Raw genomic sequence first — 19,452 nt, 5'->3', positions numbered from 1 at the left:
TTTTCCTACAATACGGAAACTAAAGTGTGATTAAATTTCTTTATAGGTCTGTTTAGACACGGGAAAGATGGCGGTCTTACTTAAATATTAAAAAAGCCAACAGTGATTAGAAGCATGAGACAGGACGTGTTTACTTTATTAAAATTTAACCCAAAGTCTTTTAAAAAACTTAAAGAAACAGGTCTACATTTTAAGAAATACAATTATTCACTTTAGATGTTCAGATTGATGCCATCGATGAGTCTATACGTTAAATATGAAGCCAGTTAGCTTAGCTTAGCTAAGCATAAAGACTGGAAACAGGAGGAAACAGCCTCATTCCCTGAAAAAAAAAGTCTCCCACATATTTGTATTTAAACCTAATTTCTAGGAGACAGAGTTGGACAAACAGAGACATCAGACGGTTAAATATTTACACTGAATCTCACACACACATCAGTGGTGGAAAGTAACTACGTATATTTACTCAAATACAATGTTGAGGTATTTGTACTTGAGTATTTCCATGTGATGCTACTTTCTACATTTCAGATGCAGATTTGACACAATGGATAATATAACAAGCTTTTAAAATACAACACATTGTTAAAGATGAAACCAGTGGTTTCCAACCTTTTTGTCTTTTGACGTCTTACAAAAAGCAGTGTGTAGTCGGGGTCACATTTCACATGTCTATGAGTTGTTAACAGCTCCACCAAATAGTGATTTTTCCCTCTAAACTTCTCACATGCTTTCATTTCAATAAATCTTCAAATGATCCAATATTTCAGCAAAAATCAAAGATTAGAGAAAAAGTCCAAAAACTGAAAACTGTTTTTCTTCTTTCCTCTCCCATTAATCATCTCACGACCCCTCAGATTTATCTGCTGACCCTTCGGAGGTTGGTATGTACAATTTGTTGTTAATACTCTGTACTTGAATGTTTACACTGCAGTAGTACATAAATAATCTAAGTACTTCTTCCCCCACTGACACACACACACACACACACACACATATAATACACACCCCTCCACGAGCACGTCCGGCCAGTTTGGAAGCAACAGAGAGACAAGACATTGTCAGGCTTCATAAACCAGCGTTAAAAGCTTTGATTAGTGCGTTGTCATTGGTTACCAGGCGGACCAGCATCCTCCAACAGACCCACCACTCCTCCTCCTCCTCCTCCTCCTCCTCCTCCTCTTGTCCAGTGAATGCCGGTCGGAATAAGCAGAGCACCAGTCGAGGCTTCACAAAAACCACCTGAGCACCAGACTTCACACCGAACTCCACTGATCTCCAGCGGAACAAAGGGTTCTACTGAGTTCCCTCAGAACAAAGACTTCATTGACCTTCGATGGAACAACAAGACCTACTGACTCTCGACCAGACAAAGACTTCATTGACCTTTAGAGGGATGGAAAGTTTCATGAAGTCTCTCTTGAGTTTTCTGTGAAACTGCTGAATATTAAAGGGATATTTCACCTATTTTTACACAAGCTTGAAAGCTGTGGGTGAAACGTTTAGTCACACCAGCGTTTAAAATGACAAAAAAAAATTTGGCAGCAAAATCGATTCATTTCAGGAAGATTTGTATGAGGAGGTGAAGTAAAGGCGAGTTCAACTTCGGTGAACTTTGATGCAACTCTTTATTTTATGGGCCTGTCATTTCTGAATAATGTCCTCATAATTTCCAAGAAGGTTCCTGGAAAAAATTATGCAATTTGGTTCAAGTTATAGGAAAAATAGAGACAGCATTCAATTGGTACACTTCCAATTAACTGGTAGAATAACCAAGAGAGGCTTTTACTCCATGCACAGCAGGTCAGCTGAACATTCGTCTACATGTAAACATATAAAGAAGAATAAAGTTTACAAGAACAAATTCACAATGGATTCATTTTTAATTGGGGTTTAAATTTTCTTTCAAGGAAATTCCAAACTGATTAATATCAGTTAATAATATACTGATTGTTTCTATGTTATGTAAGTTTTGACTGGTGCTGTGAAGGTCAACAGTCGTCCTCGTTTTAGAAACACGACGATGAGCTCAGATGGATTCAGGAAGTCCTGATCTGGAGTCTGCATTATTCCTGATTTCATTCTCAAGCCGGCGGCATGTGTGTGTGTGTGTGTGTGTGTGTGTGTGTGTGTGTGCGTGTGTGTGTGTGTGCATGTGTATGTGTGTATGCGTATGTGTGTTACTTACAGATGCAGATTCCATGTAAGGCGTCGAGGATGAACCCCTGCCTACACACACAGCTATAGCTCCCCCCGGTGTTCACACAGATCCCGTTCTCACACAGCCCCGGCTGGAGGCACTCATTCACATCTACACACACGAACACGAACACACACACACACACACACACACACACAGATTATCATGTATACACACACATACAGACACACACACACATAGATGTATATAAATACAAGGCCACGCAAATGGACACTCACACACTTGCTCATAGATTTGTACTATGTGAAAAACCTGATACACACAAACACACACACACACATATGCACACGCACACATATACGCCGATCAGCCAAAACATTAAAACCACTGACAGGTGAAGTGAATCAGGATGTATTAGGCAGCAAGTGAACCGTCAGTTCTTGTAGTTGACGTGTTTGAACCAGGAGAAACGAGCAAGCGTGAGGATCTGAGCAACTTTGCTCAGAGCGTCTCCAAAACAGCAGGTCTTGTAGGGTTTTCCCAGCATGCAGTGGTCAGGACCTACCAAAAGTGGTCCGAGGAAGGACAACCACTGAACCTGCGATAGGTTCATGGGCGCCCAAGGCTCAAAGATGTATGCGTGAAGCGAAGGTAAGCCCATCTGGCCCGATCACTCAGAAGAGCTACTGTAGCACAAATTGCGGGAAAAGTCAATGCTGGCTGTGATAGACAGGTGTCAGAACACACAGTGCATCACAGCTCGCTGCATAGCCGCAGAGTGTCCATGCTGACCACCGTCCACCGCCAAAAGCGCCTACAATGGGAACGTGAGCATCAGAACTGAAACATGGAGCAATGGTAGACGGCAGCCTGGTCTGATGAATCGTGTTTTTTCTTTTGCATCATGTGGACGGCCAGGTGCATCGTTTACCTGGGGAAGAGATGGCACCAGGATGCACTGTGGGAAGAAGGCGAGCCGGCGGAGGCAGTGTGACGCTCTGAGCAATGTTCTGCTGGGAAACTTTGGGTCCTGGCATTCATGTGGATGTTACTTTGACATGAACCACCTACCTAAACATTGCTGCAGACCAACTTCATCCCCTCATGGCCTCTTTCAGCAGGATAATGAGCCCTGCTGCACTGCAAAAACGGTTCAGGAAGGGTTTAAGGAACATGACAAAGAGGTCAAGGTGTTGCCTCCAAATTTCCCAGATCTCAATGCGATCGGACATCTGCGGGATGTGCTGGAAAAACAAGTCTGATCCACGGAGGCCCCACCTCACAACTCACAGGACTTAAAGGATCTGCTGCTATCGTCTTGGTGCCAGATAGCAGAGGACACCTTCAGAGATCTTGTGGAGTCTGCCTAGATTGGTCAGAGCTGTTCTGGTGGAACCTACACAATATTAGGCAGGTGGTTTTAATATTATGGCTGATCTGTGTATAACTATACATAATTTTATCAACTAACTGACACCACAAGCCTCTGCTCCATGAAATCTATTCATAAATCTCCATTAAATCCTTGTGTTTCATTCTGAGCGGTGTGCCGACAGACGACCGACCAGGGATCTCTAAAGATCTATGTTAGCTTGGTGCTAGCTAGAGCTGCAACAACTAGTCAATTAATTATTTAGTTGCCAACTATTACATTAATCACCAACTATTTTGATAATCGATTAATCATTTAGAGTCACTTTTTGAGGAAAGACTTACAAATTTTCTGATTCCAGCTTCTTAAATGTGAATGTTTTCTGGTTTCTTTAGTCTCTATGACAGTAAACTGAATATAATTGGGTTATGGACAAAACACATTTTTCAACCACTAATCAAGAAAATAATTAACAGATTAATCGATGATGAAAATAATTATTAGGTGCAGCCCTGGTTGTGCCAGCGTTACGTTTCCTGGCTAAAATTCCACTTTTACAGATTCATGCGTCTCAGATTTGTATGAAATGATGCATTTCCTCTAATTTCACTGACAGAAATCATTGATTGCAAGTTTTTGCTGATTCATATTCTTAAGCTAACTAGTTTGGTTTATTAACTCGACAGAAGAGACTGAATCACTTCCACATTCACACAGATGACCTTCATTTGTTATTAACACAAACATCTCTGCTTCCACTGTCAGTGGAAACGTCTTCACTTCCACTGTGACACTGCAGGAATGAGGCGCCTCGTGAGTGCAACACATCAGCTGCTGGATTCGTCTACAGTAGCAATAATAACACTGAGACAGACACAGCTGGAGGCAGTGAAAAATGAGCTGTTTGTGTACCAAACCATCGACGTCCAGCATGTGTCACACTCGTAATGTTAGCTTAAAAAAAAACAAATGTTAGCATACATGAAATTCTTGGAGATTATATTTGCCATCAAAACACACCAGAGGCTGGATATATGCCAGATGTGTTATGTTTGTGCAAAACTTCAGGCGTGCATGTAACATTTTATTCATAACTAACTGTACTAATACAGGATTTAATCATTCTTATTCACTCATGTTTCCTGGATGAAAATTCCACTTTAACAATTTCACATGTTTCAGATTTCTCAAAGATTTATTTCATCATGATTATAATGCAAGAAATCCTGTATTACATAATGATGAGATAACTGAGATGAGATAAAACATGCATGTATGTGTGTTTTCACTTATGTGTGTTTGACTCACCAACACACTGTGTTCCATTTCCTCGCTCAAAACCGACAGGACAGCTGCTGTTGCTTTGACCTGTTGATGATGATTAATGATGGATTATTATATGGAGAATAATAAGCCGATCACACAGCAAACAATTATACAGAGAGAGAGACGACAAAATAAAACCAAAGTGAAAATTATCTGTAATAAACTGTGAAAAAGTTAAAAAAAAATATTTAGGCAAGCATTCAGTAGACATAAAAGCAAACATTTGGTGCTCTAGTGAGTGTTTCTGGCAGCAAGACGGTGTGTGTCCTGCACACACAACTACACACTTATTTTATGCAAGAGCTCACAAGACTCAGACCATGTCCACACTGAACCAGCTACATTTATAAACGCATCTTCTTCTCTCTATTTTGTTCATCTGTCCAGACTTAAAACAGCGTTTTTTCTCCTCTGAAAATTGAGCTTTTCCCAAAACGTCCTCCAGAGTGTGTAAATATGAAAACACCCGCTTGGCGTTGTAGGGCGTTTTCGGGGAAAACGGAGCTTTGTAGAAACGCTGTCGTATCACTGACAGAACAGATAGTGGCAGCAGTGCAGCGTTTCATTGGAAGAGGAAGAAGAAGAAACACAATAACAACAATGGCGGACGGCTTCATGCGAGTGTTGTTCTCTTTACTTTGACAGCTTGTTTAGAGTTTAATGTAGCTTCTACCACCTTTCTCTGCTCAAACTGTTGGAATCTGCTGAAATAAACTAAATGTCAGGAAGCAGCTGCAGAAACAGGAACAGTACACTGTTTCTTCTTTGCTGGTTTTGCTGTGGCTGACTTGTTTGTCTGTCCTCCACACATGCCCAGTAGGAGGAGAATTACCCGTTTTGGCCTTTTAATGTGGACGGTGGTTATTTTGCAGGAACAAACTTATTATTTGACAGGTGTAGAGACAGGAAACTAGGGAGAGAGAGAAGGTTATGACATGCAGGGGTCGAGCCGTGGACGTTGCAGTTATGTGGTATGTGCTGTAACCATTGGGTCACCAGGTCACCCCAAGACTCATGTCATGTTTTTGCTCGAAAACTGCGTTTTATAGTTTAGCCAGCTTAATGTAGATGTAGTCTAAAAGGTTGGAAACTACTGGTTTAATCTTCAAAAATGCAGCATAATTTATAATCATGTTTTTTTATGTAAAATTTTTATCTGAATAGGAACTACAGCTGTCAGATAAATGTAGTGCAGTAAAAAGTGCAATAAAAAGTGAAATGTAGTGGAGTGGAAATATAAAGTAGCATAAAATGCAAATACTAAAGTACAAGTACCTCAAAAGGGGCGGCATAAAGTACCCTTTATGTTAAGTTACCACTGATGCAAACCCAGCATTTCCTGCTTTACTGCTTCAACTTAAAAGCTATTAAATGACTATCGTATCAGAGTTGTGTTAAGTTACCACTGATGCAAACCCAACATTTCCTGCTTTACTGCTTCAACTTAAAAGCTATTAAATGACTAAATAAACGGGAGACTTTTATTGTGTAAATCACTATCCTGTGATTTACAGGAAGTGAAACGTGTTCCTCGCTCAATTAGCGGAGCTTCGTTAGTGGTACTAAAAACCGGGCGACACAACATCTGGAGATATTTGGAGCCGTTTGTTGAGCGGATCAGTTAGAAATAAAAACAGCCACAGTGATGATGTCTGATGAAGAGCTGCAGATGACCAGCACACCTCCAACAGAAAACTACTTATTTTACTTTGCCCTGCTGTGTAACGGAGTCGTGGCTCAGCGTGGAAAAACAGCATAACGTTAGCGGAGCGGAGCAGTGAACTGGCGCGCTGCGCATGGAGCAGACGACCATATAAAGAAATCTGTCACCAGCCGACGTCGGCTCGGGCTAAAAGTAGGAAAAACCGTTGGAAACCGAGCCTTTTAGCTCACAGGGATTACTGCAACATACGTTTACCTCGGTATTTGACACTTTGGCCACGTTTTATGTAACAGGGTCAACTGTGCAGCATATGTATTATAATTACACTACTCCTCCAGAGTCAACACGTGGAACATTTAAGGCTCAGTTCACTGTACCCCTACGTTCACTTTTGTCATACTTCATGGGAGAGATAAGCGACGTTGTGAACTCCTTTATTGTACAGTATCATAACACAGTTCTGTAATTAATTTGTGTAGGAGCCTGAGTTAGCGTCACGATTGACCGGAGGATATTTTCTTTTCATTTACTTCTGTCAGTTGCCGGAATAAATGGTGGCCTCCAACGAAACACTTGTCTGAGCGCCTCTTCCTTACGACACAACGCAAGAGTCGACGGTTACATTTATATGAACATCCAACATCGTAACATTATAGATATATGACTGAAAATAAGGAAAAGCATAATAGGTCCCTTTTAATGAAACCTGCCTTTCTCCTGCTCTCTGTTCATTTCTTAGACATTTAAACAGAAATACCAGACTGAATCCAGCTGGCAGTACACAACCGTGTGTGTGTGTGTGTGTGTGTGTGTGTGTGTGTGTGTGTGTGTGTGTGTGTGTTCATCTAACAGCAGCTTCACTTCTGTCTTTTTTGTTTTGTTTTTCTCTTTCTCTCTTCTCTTCTTCTGTGCCTCAAAGTATCTTCTTTGGTTTTTGTTTTGTTTTCATTTACTTTCTCTCTCTTTTCCTTCTTTCTCTACTCACTATGTCGTCTCTCTTTGGGTTTGTTTTTTTTTTTTTTTTTTTAAAGGTGTATTACGTCATTCTTTCTGATTTTGACAGATTGATGTTAAGTTGGACGCCAGAGAGTGAGCTAACACAACTTCCCGTGTGTCTGTACACACACGTGCAGATGTTCAATGTGTGTGTGCGTGTGTGTGTGTGTGTGTGTGTGTGTGTGTGTGTGTGTGTGTGCGCTAAAGGCCTACAGTCCCAAAGAGCAGCATTCCTTTACTGTTAGTCAGCTCTCTACAAGAACATGGAAGCATCATTACTGACTGTGTGTGTGTGTGTGTGTGTGTGTGTGTGTGTGTGTCATAATTTCAGATAGTTATATAAGCAGCTCTTGGTGGAATATTTCCAAAATATTTCAGTCATAAAGTATCAGACTTTCACTGAAAGAGCGAGTGAGAGAAATATTTTTGTGTGTGTGTATGCTTGTGTGTGTGTGTGTGTGTGTGTGTGTGTGTGTGTGTGTGTGTTCGAGGCTGGCAGGACTGTTATTTTTGGTCAAATCCCTAAACATTAATATCACAGTGGTATTTTTGGAAAACAGCGTCAGAACTTTCAGGCTGTTGAGGAAACGACTGTAAAATACTTTGAACAAACTCAACTTTATTTCAGTCTCAGCAGCCACTTACAGTGTAAGTGCATTATGAAGGGATCTTCTAATGGTCAGTATGAACAGGAGGAATGATTACAGCTGTTCATTTGGGCTCCTGACTGTATATTTCCATCCATACATTCCACCTGTCAGTGGATTCAAACCTACAACCTTCTTGTTGTGGGGGAGACGGCGCTAACCAGCGCTGCCTCTTCAGACACTAAAAATAACTGAACAACTGAAGTTTAAAGATTAATAAAATAACAAACATCGCAGCAACACTGCTTCAACTTACACTTCTAAAACTGTTTTTTTAGAGCAGAACATGTAAACAGGCTGAATACAAAGAACAGCTGCAGCTGAAAATGATAAAGAGAAGAAAAGTTGTTTTCAGTCCAGGCCAGTACATCACTGCATAGTGTTTTTTTTTCTTCTTTTGTGTGTTCAATGTCAGTAAAAACCAGCTGAATATATTCTGTCCGTTTTGTTCGGCATGTCGTGGAGCAAATTTCTTCTCCACCTCTGAAAAAGACGCTACAGGAAAAGCCGGGCGACCGTAGATTACTCGCACTGTAAAGTTGCATGTTATGGTAAATAGCTTTAGTCCAAAGTGCTTTTCATTCACCCGTAAGCTACCTCGCAGGGTGCTGGTCTGACCATGGGGAACCATTTGAGGTTCAGGACACTTTGACAAGCAGACAAGAGGAGATGGGGTTGAACTGCTAACCCTGGGATTAGATTAGATTAGATTAGATTATCTATCCATCTAGACAGATAGATAGATCTACATCGCAGGAGGAAATGAAGTGCTTTTTACTCCTCTATATATTTTAGTCAGCTATAGCTACTTTTCCGATTAAAATTTGACAAAACATCTAATCAGTTAATAAAATATGATGCATCTGTATAGTTTAAACTCCCCAACAGTATATAAAGTAGTTAAAATCAGCTTCAAATTGACTCACAACAACATCAAACTAAAATGAAAGGAGTCTCTCTGTCTGTCTGTCCTTCGATTTTACTTACAGGCAGGTTTACTGGTGGTCCCTACAGTCTTTAAAAGTAGAATGGGAGGCAGAGCCTTCAGCTATCAGGCTCCTCTCTTGTGGAACCATCTTCCAGATTCAGTCCGGGGTGCAGACACCCTCTCTATGTTTAAGAGTAGGCTTCAAACTTTCCTTTTTGATAAAGCTTATAGTTAGGGCCGACCAGGCTCACCTTGGATCAGCCCTTAGTTATGCTGCTATAGGCCTAGACTGCTGGGGGACTTCCCATGATGCACTGAGCTCCTCTCTCCTCCTCCTCCTCTCCATCTGTATGCATTCATGTAACATCAATGCATGTCACTAACTTTGCTTCTTCCCCGGAGTTTTTTGTGCTTTCTCATCTCGCAGGAAACCCGTGGTTGCAGGCCGAGCCTTTGTGGTCCTTCACAGTCCTGTTGGCATCCTTCCCTGGCTGTTGCTACTGCTGTTGCTGCTGTTATTGTTATTTTTATGATTGTTGTTATTCTGTCCCCCCTCCCCCTTTCCCTCTCTCTTTCACTCTCTCAACGCAACCAGTCAAAGCAGATGGCCGCCCACCAAGAGTCGGGTTCTGCTTGAGGTTTCTACCCGTTAAAGGGGAGTTTTTCCTCACCGCTGCCGCCAAGTGCCTGGTCATGGGGGGAACTGTTGGGTCTCTGTAAATTAAAGAGTACGGTCTTGACCTGCTCTATGTGAAAAGTGCCCTGAGATAACTTTTTGTGGTGATTTGGCGCTATATAAATAAAAATTGATTGATTGATTTTCTTGACAACCGTTCATCTGATTGACTTCACACTTGGCTGGTATATTGCAGGACACAAAGAAGAGCAGTGTCTTTTCATATTAGCACCGTATAGTATCTGATGTTGTTTTATCTACCTCCTTGGAAAAGGTAAATAACTCTGTGTGTGTGTGTGTGTGTTTGTTTACCTGTATTAGCAGGACAGAGGACACAGTCGGTGATGCCCCAGGCCTTCCCGATGCCTCTGCAGCAGGTATCTCTGCTCCTCAGGCCAGGCAGAGGAGAGCTGCACTAAAGACACACACACACACACACACACACACACACACACACACACACACACACATCCTTTTAATATTCTGAACACATGAAGAAGTTAAGAAGTGATGGAGTTTATTTCCAGTAAAGAATACTACTGCTGAAGTGATTCAGGGTGGCTCAACAACACGGTATGCGGTCTATGCTACTTTACCTTGCAGGTTAAATGGCGGCCTGCTTGGCCGCATAGTGACCCGGGAGAGTTTATACATATAACCAAGACAAAATATTCATACAGATGCTTGCTCATGGGGGGAATTGTTGGGTCTCTGTAAATTAAAGAGTACGGTCTTGACCTGCTCTATGTGAAAAGTGCCCTGAGATGACTTTTGTTGTGATTTGGCGCTATATGAATAAAAACTGATTGATTGATTGATTATTTAACTACCGAGCATCAGCACCGAGCCCCAGTCAGCCCCCCCCCCCCCCGAGCCCAGCTGTGTTATGAGGGCTGGGCGCCAGGGTTAGACGCTGTGCGCGGCGGGTGGGATCCTCCAGACCGTTGGAGCTGCCACAGATGGACCAGACCGATTCGATACACACACATGGAAGTGTAAAACAAAAAGGGTCTAGCCTCATGAAAAATACATTCTCCGCGGTTGGCTTGTCTTTAGCGCTGTATTGCAATATTGCAGTTGTTGCGACAGCCCCACCATGAGGAAGACACAGAGTGAAATATCTCAAAAACTGCCAGATGGACTTTTCATGAAATGTACAACAGATATTCAAGGTCCCTTGAGGATTCAGTCAAACCACTTCAGTGATCCTCTGACTTTCCTCCAGCACCACGAACAAGCAGGTCAAGTGCCTGATGACCTCGTAATAACTTATGGCCCATCTGCTAATATCTTTTCAGTTGTGGTTGTAGGCTTGTCAGATCACACCTGTGTCTTTTTTTTTACTGTCAATGGTTTTATACAACAGGATATTCCAGAACAAGCTGTCAGGAAACACTATCTTGAAGTGATTGATCTTTTAAGGTGACACTCCTGCAGACATTTTACCCTTCTCTAGTGATTTTATTGTAGATAGTTTTAACAGTAAACCCTCGATACAGTAGCCCCACTAAGACTGAAAGAGATTGCCACTAATCCAACACCTCCCTGGAGAAATGAAAAAATAAAGCAATTAAAAAGAAACCGTCGCACAGCAGAGAGAAGATGGAGAGAGAATAAATTAACAGTCAATTTCCTAATTTTTTAAATTTTTTATAATAAGGTAATCAAACAGGCAAGACAAGCCAACAACCAGAACAACCCCAAGATCCTCTTCTCAACCATTGACTGTCTAATTAACCCTGTTTTTACGCAGTTTGGCAGTATGTCTTACAACTACAAATATGAAGATTTTACAGTCCACTTCAGAAGTAAAATAGACACTATTAGATCAAATCTACCTCTATTTGTTTTTACATGGAGGAAACACTGGAGACATTTGTCCTGGTTGATGCTGAGATGCTTGGCAAAGTTATTTCTTAATTAAAACCAGCTTTTTAGATCCCATTCACACATCATTTTTTAAGACATTTTATAGCTTTTTTTAATGAAGATTTGCTTAACATTATAAATTGTTCTCCTCAGATGGGTATTTTCCCTACTAAGACTGCCAGAGAAGCAATTTGGATGCCTCCCTACTTGATAACTGCAGACCAGAACACAATCTACCATTTTTAAGTAAAAATTTTAGAGAAGCTTGTTTTTAACCAGTTAAATGATTTTATGACCTCTCACAATATTTTTGAAAAATATCAATCTGGTTTTTGGACCAATCATAGCACCGAGAGAGCTCTAGTTAAGATTGTAAACAACCTCAGGTCTAATATGGATATAAAAAAATCCTCCATATTAGTGTTGCTTGACTTAAGTGGAGCCTTTGATACAGTAGATCAATCAATTCCTTTAGACAGATTTCACAGTTTAATTGGCCTCTCTGGTGCTGTTTTTAACTGATTTAAATGTACCAATAGAGAAGCATTGTAAGCCTTGATAAATGTTCATCTAAAACCTATAAAATGAATTGTGGTGTTCCACAAGGTTCAATTTTAGGTCCTACTCTTTTTAGCACGGCATCAACATCCATAGCTATGCTGATGACACACAGCTTTACATCGCTGTGTCTCCTGATGACTCGGCGCCAATCGACGCCCTTTTTAACTGTATTCAAGATATGAAATTATGGATGGTGGAGAATTTTTTACAGCTCAACCAGAACAAAACTGAAGTCTTGGTCATTTGGTACTGAAGCTCAGGGAAAGAAATGTGAAACTGCATTAAAGTCCTGTCAACAGGTGAAAACTTTGGCGTCATCTTTGACTCAGATCTCAGTTTTGAATCTCACATTAGAAATATAACTAAGAATGCATTTTATCATTTGAAAAAACATTGTCAGAGTGCGACTGTTCCTCTCTCAAGCCAATACAGAGACACTACTGCACACTTTTATTACCTGCAGGACTGACTACTGTAATGCTAAGAAGAATATATCACAACTACAGTTACTTCAGAACTCAGCTGCATGTGTGTTGACGAAGACCAGAAAGAGAGCAAACATTACACCAATTATAAAGTCTCTGCTTTGGCTACCTGTCTGCTTCAGAATTGATTTCAAGATCCTTTTATTGGTTTATAAAGCTCTTAATGGTCTAAGTCCTACCTCTTTATCAGATTTATCCTATGAACCCTCTAGAACACTCAGGTCTTCTGGTAGCGGCCTTTTAATTATCCTTAAAGTCAGAACAAAAACCCTCAGTGAGGCATCCTTTTATTACTGCGGTCCACATCTCTGGAACAGCTTCCTGAAGACAGCAGGGAATAAATTTAAAAACCTCCCTTTCTAGTCTGGCTTTTAATTTAACTTTATTTATTTATCTGTCTTTTATTTATTTGTTCTAGCCTGTTTTACTACTTGGTTTATCCTTTTATTCTGTTTTTATGATTGTTCTCCTTTTTATAACCCACTTTTTATTTCTGGTTTTACTTACTTCAACACATCTCCTCTCTTTTAGTATTTTATTATTTTATTTTATTATTATTATTTTATCTTTGTTTTCCATCTAATATCCTACCTTACATTTCTGGCTTTACTCACTTTAATACATCTCTTCCTTTCTTCTTTCTTTTAGTATTTTACTATCTTTTTTCACACTTCTGTTTTATATTATTATTTTATTTGGCTGTTCTGAATTTTTTTATTTTTATTGCCACATTGCAAATTAACGAATTATGATGTGTTTCCTCAGTTCCTGTTTTTATTGAGTCCTTTATTTATAACATAGTCATTTATTGTTTGTGCTTGTGTTACATTGTATTTGTATGAAAAGTGTTATACAAATAAAGTCTGATTGATTGATTGATGATGATTCACTTTACCCAAACATAACTATTTAATAAGTCTGACAGCTGATCTTTGGTGATCCTCTGACTTTCCCTTTAACGCCACAATAAGGTTCATATTTTTGGATTTAAGTGAAATATCTCAACAATGGATTGCTACAAAATCTGGTTCACACATTCATGTTCTCCAGAGGACGAACTGTAATAACTTTGGTGATCCTCTGACTTTTCATCCGGTCAAAATTTTATTTTGTCCAATAATTTGGTTTGAAAACTAATAACATTCCCCTCAGCCTCAGTGGTACTTTTTGTTTAGCGCCAATTAGCAAATGTTAGCTGCCGATGGCTGCTAGTATGGCTTCTGGTTCCCAGTCTGAGAGGCCAGGATCCCAAGATACATCACAAGATGACAGGAATAAGGAATAAAATTCTTCTGTTACACCAAATTAAGTTTATTTTTTCAGATTTTTGCTTTTTTTTTTTAAATTGTAAAATACTTTCACTCCTTCAGGTCTCTGAAAATCCTTAAAAAGAAACAATCTGAGAGGGAAGAATCACCGTTTGGTTGACCTGCTCGTAAATCATGTCCACAATGAGCTGCTTCAATTTAATGGGTCATGAGTCAAAAAGGTGTTAAAGAGTTTACAATCCTTAAAAATTTCTGACATCAGGACTGGATGAAAGGTCACAGGGTCATTCTAATCGAAGGGATTCATCCTGTAAAGAACAATTATATTCAAAGCAAATTTCAAGGAGATCTGGCAGGTTGTATTTGAGATGTGTTGATAAAAACTGACGACACATGAAATTCATTTTTTTCTGTCTGGGAAAATTTACATTTCGCATATTTTTAAATCAAATTGAAATCATCCTCTCTTGTTGGATGACAGCTGGTTTGCTGGTGTGTAACGGTGCAGTTAACAAGAAGTTCGTTGTCCTTTTAAATGAGCTTGGATGGATTTCAACAGGACAAGAGCAGCACTTGTTATCACAGTGCTGCATCAGCCTTTTATGGTGAAAGTAAATCAGTGATTTATGTTTATGATCCTGTAAAGACTGAGACCCGAGAACAGACCTTTCTGGTTCACATTAGCTCTCTGGCTGCAGAGCTTCACACGAGTTTCTTGGTGCAGCTGGAGACAAACAGCATGTTCACACTTCTCTGTTTTCTGACAGAAAATCCCCTCTGCGGCTGTATTTCATGCTGATAATAAATTGCAGCTTTTGTTGCATCTACAGCTTGCTGCAGTAGCTGCTGTGGTCCAACTGTGCAACAACAAATGACACAACTACCAAACACTACTGAACCGTCTGCTCTTGTTAGTTAACTGCCTCCCTGTTTGTGGCTGATTGGTTCGTTCCTGAGTCGTGTTCAGACTTAAAGCCAAACTTAAGAGCAGCGGCATACGACTTGCATCAAAATACCCGCAGCTATCGTTTTTACCTACCGAACCTTAGCGGCACAACTCTACGGCTGGCGATGTCCGCCTGTCTGTCCACCACTTTAGTCCGGACTGAAATATCTTTACAGTTATTGTCATGATGTTGACATTCATGTTCTCCAGAGGATGAATCCGTCTGACTTTGGAGATCCTTGGATGTTTCCTCTGATGCCACCAGCAGGTCAAAGTTTTCACTTATTCAAGGAAATATCTCAATTTCTACTTGACGTATTTGCAGAAAATTTGGTACATTCATGTTCCCAGAGGATGTATCCCACTGACTGTGATCATCTGACTTTTCCTCAAGCGCCACCATGAGGTTCATATTTGTGGTTTTGAGTGAAACATGGAACTATAACTACTACTACTTACAACTATTGGATGGATTTTAGGGATTTTAAGCATGGCGCAATTACATTCAAAGTCAATGGCAAATTTAACCTGGGCAACGTGAATTAACCTGAAGACATATCTGTGCGAGTTGAAAAATTTGTGCATATTGAGGCTTTAAGAATGTATTTCATGAATGTACAGAGATAACAGGAAACAGAGAGAGATTGGAGGGAAATAACAGAAAGAACCGCAGTTCCTGGTGACTCCTGAGTTCAGTCAGAAGCAAGCGGCAACCTCCGGGGCTGTAAAATGAAGCCAATGCTGAAGTGCCAAAAACTGCAGTTCCTTGAACGGCCACTTGAGGCTCCAAAAGCGAGTCAATCCCCATAGACCTCCATGTTAAAATGCCCAACTTTACAGCAGAAATAAACATGTTTACAGTCTGGTACAAAAAACGGTTTTGGTCTCTGTAGCTAATTTCCTCTTTCATGACAACTGTACGGGGGGTGAATTTTTTTATAACTCACCACACAAAAACTCTCCCTCAGTCGCTGCGTCTGTTGCTAGCTAAAGTACAGTAATGTACTTTGGCTGTTTGGAGCAAATAAAAACAAACAGTCCAGCAGTCAAATATGCAGAAATGACACAATCGTGCATTTCCATCTCCTCAAGTTTCTGTCAGAACGCACTGCAAGAAACTCAGTGAGCACTCATGTCGTGATCAGTCGATTGATTGATCTGAGCGCAGCGTGAGCACAGAGGTCGTAGGATTAACGCGCAATCAAAACGCGTGGTGTGAATTTACACAACATACACCATTAATAAAAAAAACACACCACTGTCCAGCTTTAAACTAACCTTAGCTACAACCTCAACTCACAATGTCGGTCTATGACTAGATAGCTGGAGAAAATAACATCTGTGGAAAGATTGTCATGACCAGTTCGGATCTGTCCAACACTTTCATATTGTGACTGTAGTGAACACCGCAGCCTCTAGGGGACGCCGGCGGGACTTCAGATCTCTCGTCTTCAGAACAGAGAGCAGCTGTTGGTGATTAAAGCTAATAGAAGCTAATTAAAGCAGTTACGGTGTTGAACAGGACGCAAAAAGTGACGCCTCTTGCTCCCTCTCACCTGTCCGTCTTTGACCTCTCTGAAGCAGTACTTGAACCCGGAGTACTGGGTGTCCGCCCTCACCGTCTGGGCCTGGAGCACCCTACTCGCCGGGGCCGGAGCACCCGCCGACCCAGAATGCTGCGTGCTGGAGGAGAGCGCCTGCAGCTGGGGACTGAATCTTGACACCTGGAACGATGTGACGAGACAAAAAAAAAACAAAAAAACATCAAAGACGTCAAACAAACACTTTTTTATTTACTGGTTTTGTTAGTTTTTACTCACAGCCCTGCCTGTTCAAAACTCATATTCTCACCTTCAGCACCTGGTGGATCTTCACGCTGGCCTCAGGAGGGTGCTGCACTCTGACCTTCACCATGGACGGGCCGGGAGCTGCACAAACGGGCGACACGTCAAGCTTCATGCAAGAACATTTCCATATTCTTCTACTGTTTGTGCACAAACTTGTCATAAATCTTCCGCCTGATGAACATCACCTGTTCACAAGGAGCTGAACATCGCTGAGATTTTCATCATCATCATCAGCATCATCATCTAAAATAAGGCGACCTACTCTGCTCCGTTTCATTCACAAAACTGTTCCCAAAGAGTGAAAGTGTCAGTAGTCGTATTAGAGGAGCTGAAACTATTATATTAATAATTAAAATATTATATATAATATGAATCCACCAGAGCAGCTGCTGCACTGTGACAGAAAGGCGTCATGTGACCGTCACAGAGCTGTTTACTGCTACTGACATGTGGAAGCTTTTTTTAGCACTTAATGTATTTTTTTTAAATGTAAATTGAGTTATTTTAGGTTGAAGTTTTATCTGTACATGTAGCCTGTGTGTGTGTGTGTGTGTGTGTGTGTGTGTGTGTGTGTGTGTGTGCCAGCAGGAAGTGGTTGTCCGGGTCAAACGTCAGAGCTCAGACTCACCTCCGGACCTCCCCGCCTCCTGGCTCTGCCCCCCCAACGGCAGGAGGAACTCAGACTGGGTCAGTTCCTGAGCGGCTGAGAGGAGCGCAGGTTTGACGATCTCATTGGTGGAGGAAGGTGAGATGGCGGCTGCTGCGGCGGCAGGAGCGGATGCAGGAGCCGTGGCGGCGGCGGCGGAGGCGGCTGCGGCGGCTGCTGCAGCTGCTGCGGAGGCGGCGGCTGTCGGGGTGACGGGGATCTGGCAGAACTTCCCGGTGAAGTTTGGCGGGCAGATGCAGCGATCTTTCTGCAGGCAGACACCTCCGTTCTTACAGAGCAGAGGACAGAGGACTGCAGGAGAAACAACATTGATCAGATGATAATCAATCATCAACTTTATCAATAAGATAAGATACGATGAAACAAGACAAGACTGTATTGATCATGACATGTGAACTATACTTTATACCACATTTGGACGAATATAAGACGATTTTATTCTGGAAATTACACCGGAAAAGTCTTTTATTCAAGCTCCACTGTAACTAACAATTATTATTGATTAATCCGCTGACAGATATTGATCCGTTTCCTAAAGCCCAACATGCAACTGTGACAGAGGACTAAAGAAACCAGAAAATATTCACATTTAAGAAAAAAATTTAGCAATTTTCTCTTTAAAAAAAAAAAATCGCTCAAATCAATCAGCAGAAAAGTTGGTGATTAACTTTCTGTCAATCAATTAATTGATTAATCGTATTTGAGAACCAGACAAGTGCATGTTCACATCAGATCTTACATATCAGGTACAGTAAGTGTTTGTTTTGCTCTGTGGGAGTTTCAGCGTCAACGTCACGAAGGGGGCGGAGGCTAAAGTTTGACTATTTTTGTTGGCGTGTCAGTCTGGATGGATATCAGGAAGTGATTTGGTCGCAGGGAAGAAAAATCAGAGGGATGCGGTTTACAGGAGACGGCGTGCGGTTCTTCTGTCTCACAAGCAAGATCCAAGTGTTTGTTAACAAATGCCTGCGCTGCTACATCCTCAAGCTGTGGTGGCCCATCATCAAAACCATAAACAAGGAGCTTGTGGAGGATAAAAAACCAGGAACAACATCACTAGACAGGCCTTGGATTACAACCCTGCAGGAACACCTGGAGACGTTCCACAACTCCAAGACCTGAAGAACATCGGAGTGATGGAGAGCTCTGGTGGACGCCCTATAGGTCCTGTTTACACCTGGTATTAACATCCGTCTCGGGTGATCCGATCACAAGTGGACAGCAGCTCTAAATACAGGTGTAAACGCACCAAAGACGCATTGAAGACGGATTGAGATCCGATCACTCAGACCACATTCAGAGGTGGTCTGGGCCGCATGTGGCCACATTCTTTCAGTAGTGTAAACGCAATGCATCTTGGACCACATTGAGGGACGCCTGCTCAGCTGGCGTCCTCTATCTTCCAGCAGACTGGACACAGGACCCTCCGTCCAAAGCTGCTCAACTGGTTTGATAACAGGATAAACAAATTATTTTGTTTTTCATGTGAATTTAAAACGTAATCCACCTCCCATTTTTCCTGTTTCTCTCGTTCCCCCAACGAGTTTCCCCTCTTCAAATCGACAGTTAGAATAGAAATTAAACCATTAGGCTAATTTTTCGCTTGTCTGTCTAAAAAAATAGAAGCTAAACGATGCTGGATAGTTTCTTCTGTCCTGTCAAATTGATAACGACAGTTTTTAGTTTTGCTGCTAAACATCATGAGCTCAGGATTTATCCGGACGCAGCTTTACTCCAAACAGTATAAATCTGGACTGTATATGTAACAGCTGACCTATTGGATGTGTAGACCATTAATTAACATTAGATCCTGACCGACCCTGTCGGCGTGTCGGAGATTTAAATAATCAATGAAGTTATGCTGCTGTGTCTTATGCTTAAATGCGCACAGTGTCTCTGAATGCAGCTGTGGGGAGATCGCTGCATCTCTCTCTGCCGGATATTTATTTATATCCTGAATATTTATCCTGTTATCAAACAAGTTGAACACAGCTTTGGACGAGTAACGAACGAATGTGGTCTTTGAAAAGGGAAATGATG

At 41.3% G+C, this 19,452-nt stretch overlaps 1 protein-coding gene across 6 annotated transcripts in view; it reads right to left on the bottom strand.

Annotated features, from left to right (window-relative positions):
- The window catches only part of LOC122984368 (latent-transforming growth factor beta-binding protein 2), a 101,712-nt gene that overhangs the window by 32,496 nt on the left and 49,764 nt on the right, over window positions 1–19,452 (bottom strand). For 5 of the 6 annotated variants that reach the window (XM_044354756.1, XM_044354754.1, XM_044354757.1 and 2 more), the window contains 6 exons: window positions 17,374–17,703; window positions 16,750–16,826; window positions 16,455–16,622; window positions 10,082–10,184; window positions 4,842–4,901; window positions 2,189–2,311 (listed from right to left, as the gene is read on the bottom strand). In XM_044354756.1, coding sequence (XP_044210691.1) covers window positions 2,189–2,311; window positions 4,842–4,901; window positions 10,082–10,184; window positions 16,455–16,622; window positions 16,750–16,826; window positions 17,374–17,703 — 861 coding nt within the window. The remainder of the gene's footprint in view (window positions 1–2,188; window positions 2,312–4,841; window positions 4,902–10,081; window positions 10,185–16,454; window positions 16,623–16,749; window positions 16,827–17,373; window positions 17,704–19,452) is intronic. The other variant, XM_044354758.1, reaches the window with a different exon arrangement.

Source organism: Thunnus albacares, chromosome 6 (assembly GCF_914725855.1).
Source record: "Thunnus albacares chromosome 6, fThuAlb1.1, whole genome shotgun sequence".
Taxonomy (NCBI): Eukaryota; Metazoa; Chordata; class Actinopteri; order Scombriformes; family Scombridae; genus Thunnus; species Thunnus albacares.
The sequence above is the reverse complement of the archived record's forward strand: the minus strand, read 5'-3'. Positions and strand labels throughout refer to the sequence as shown.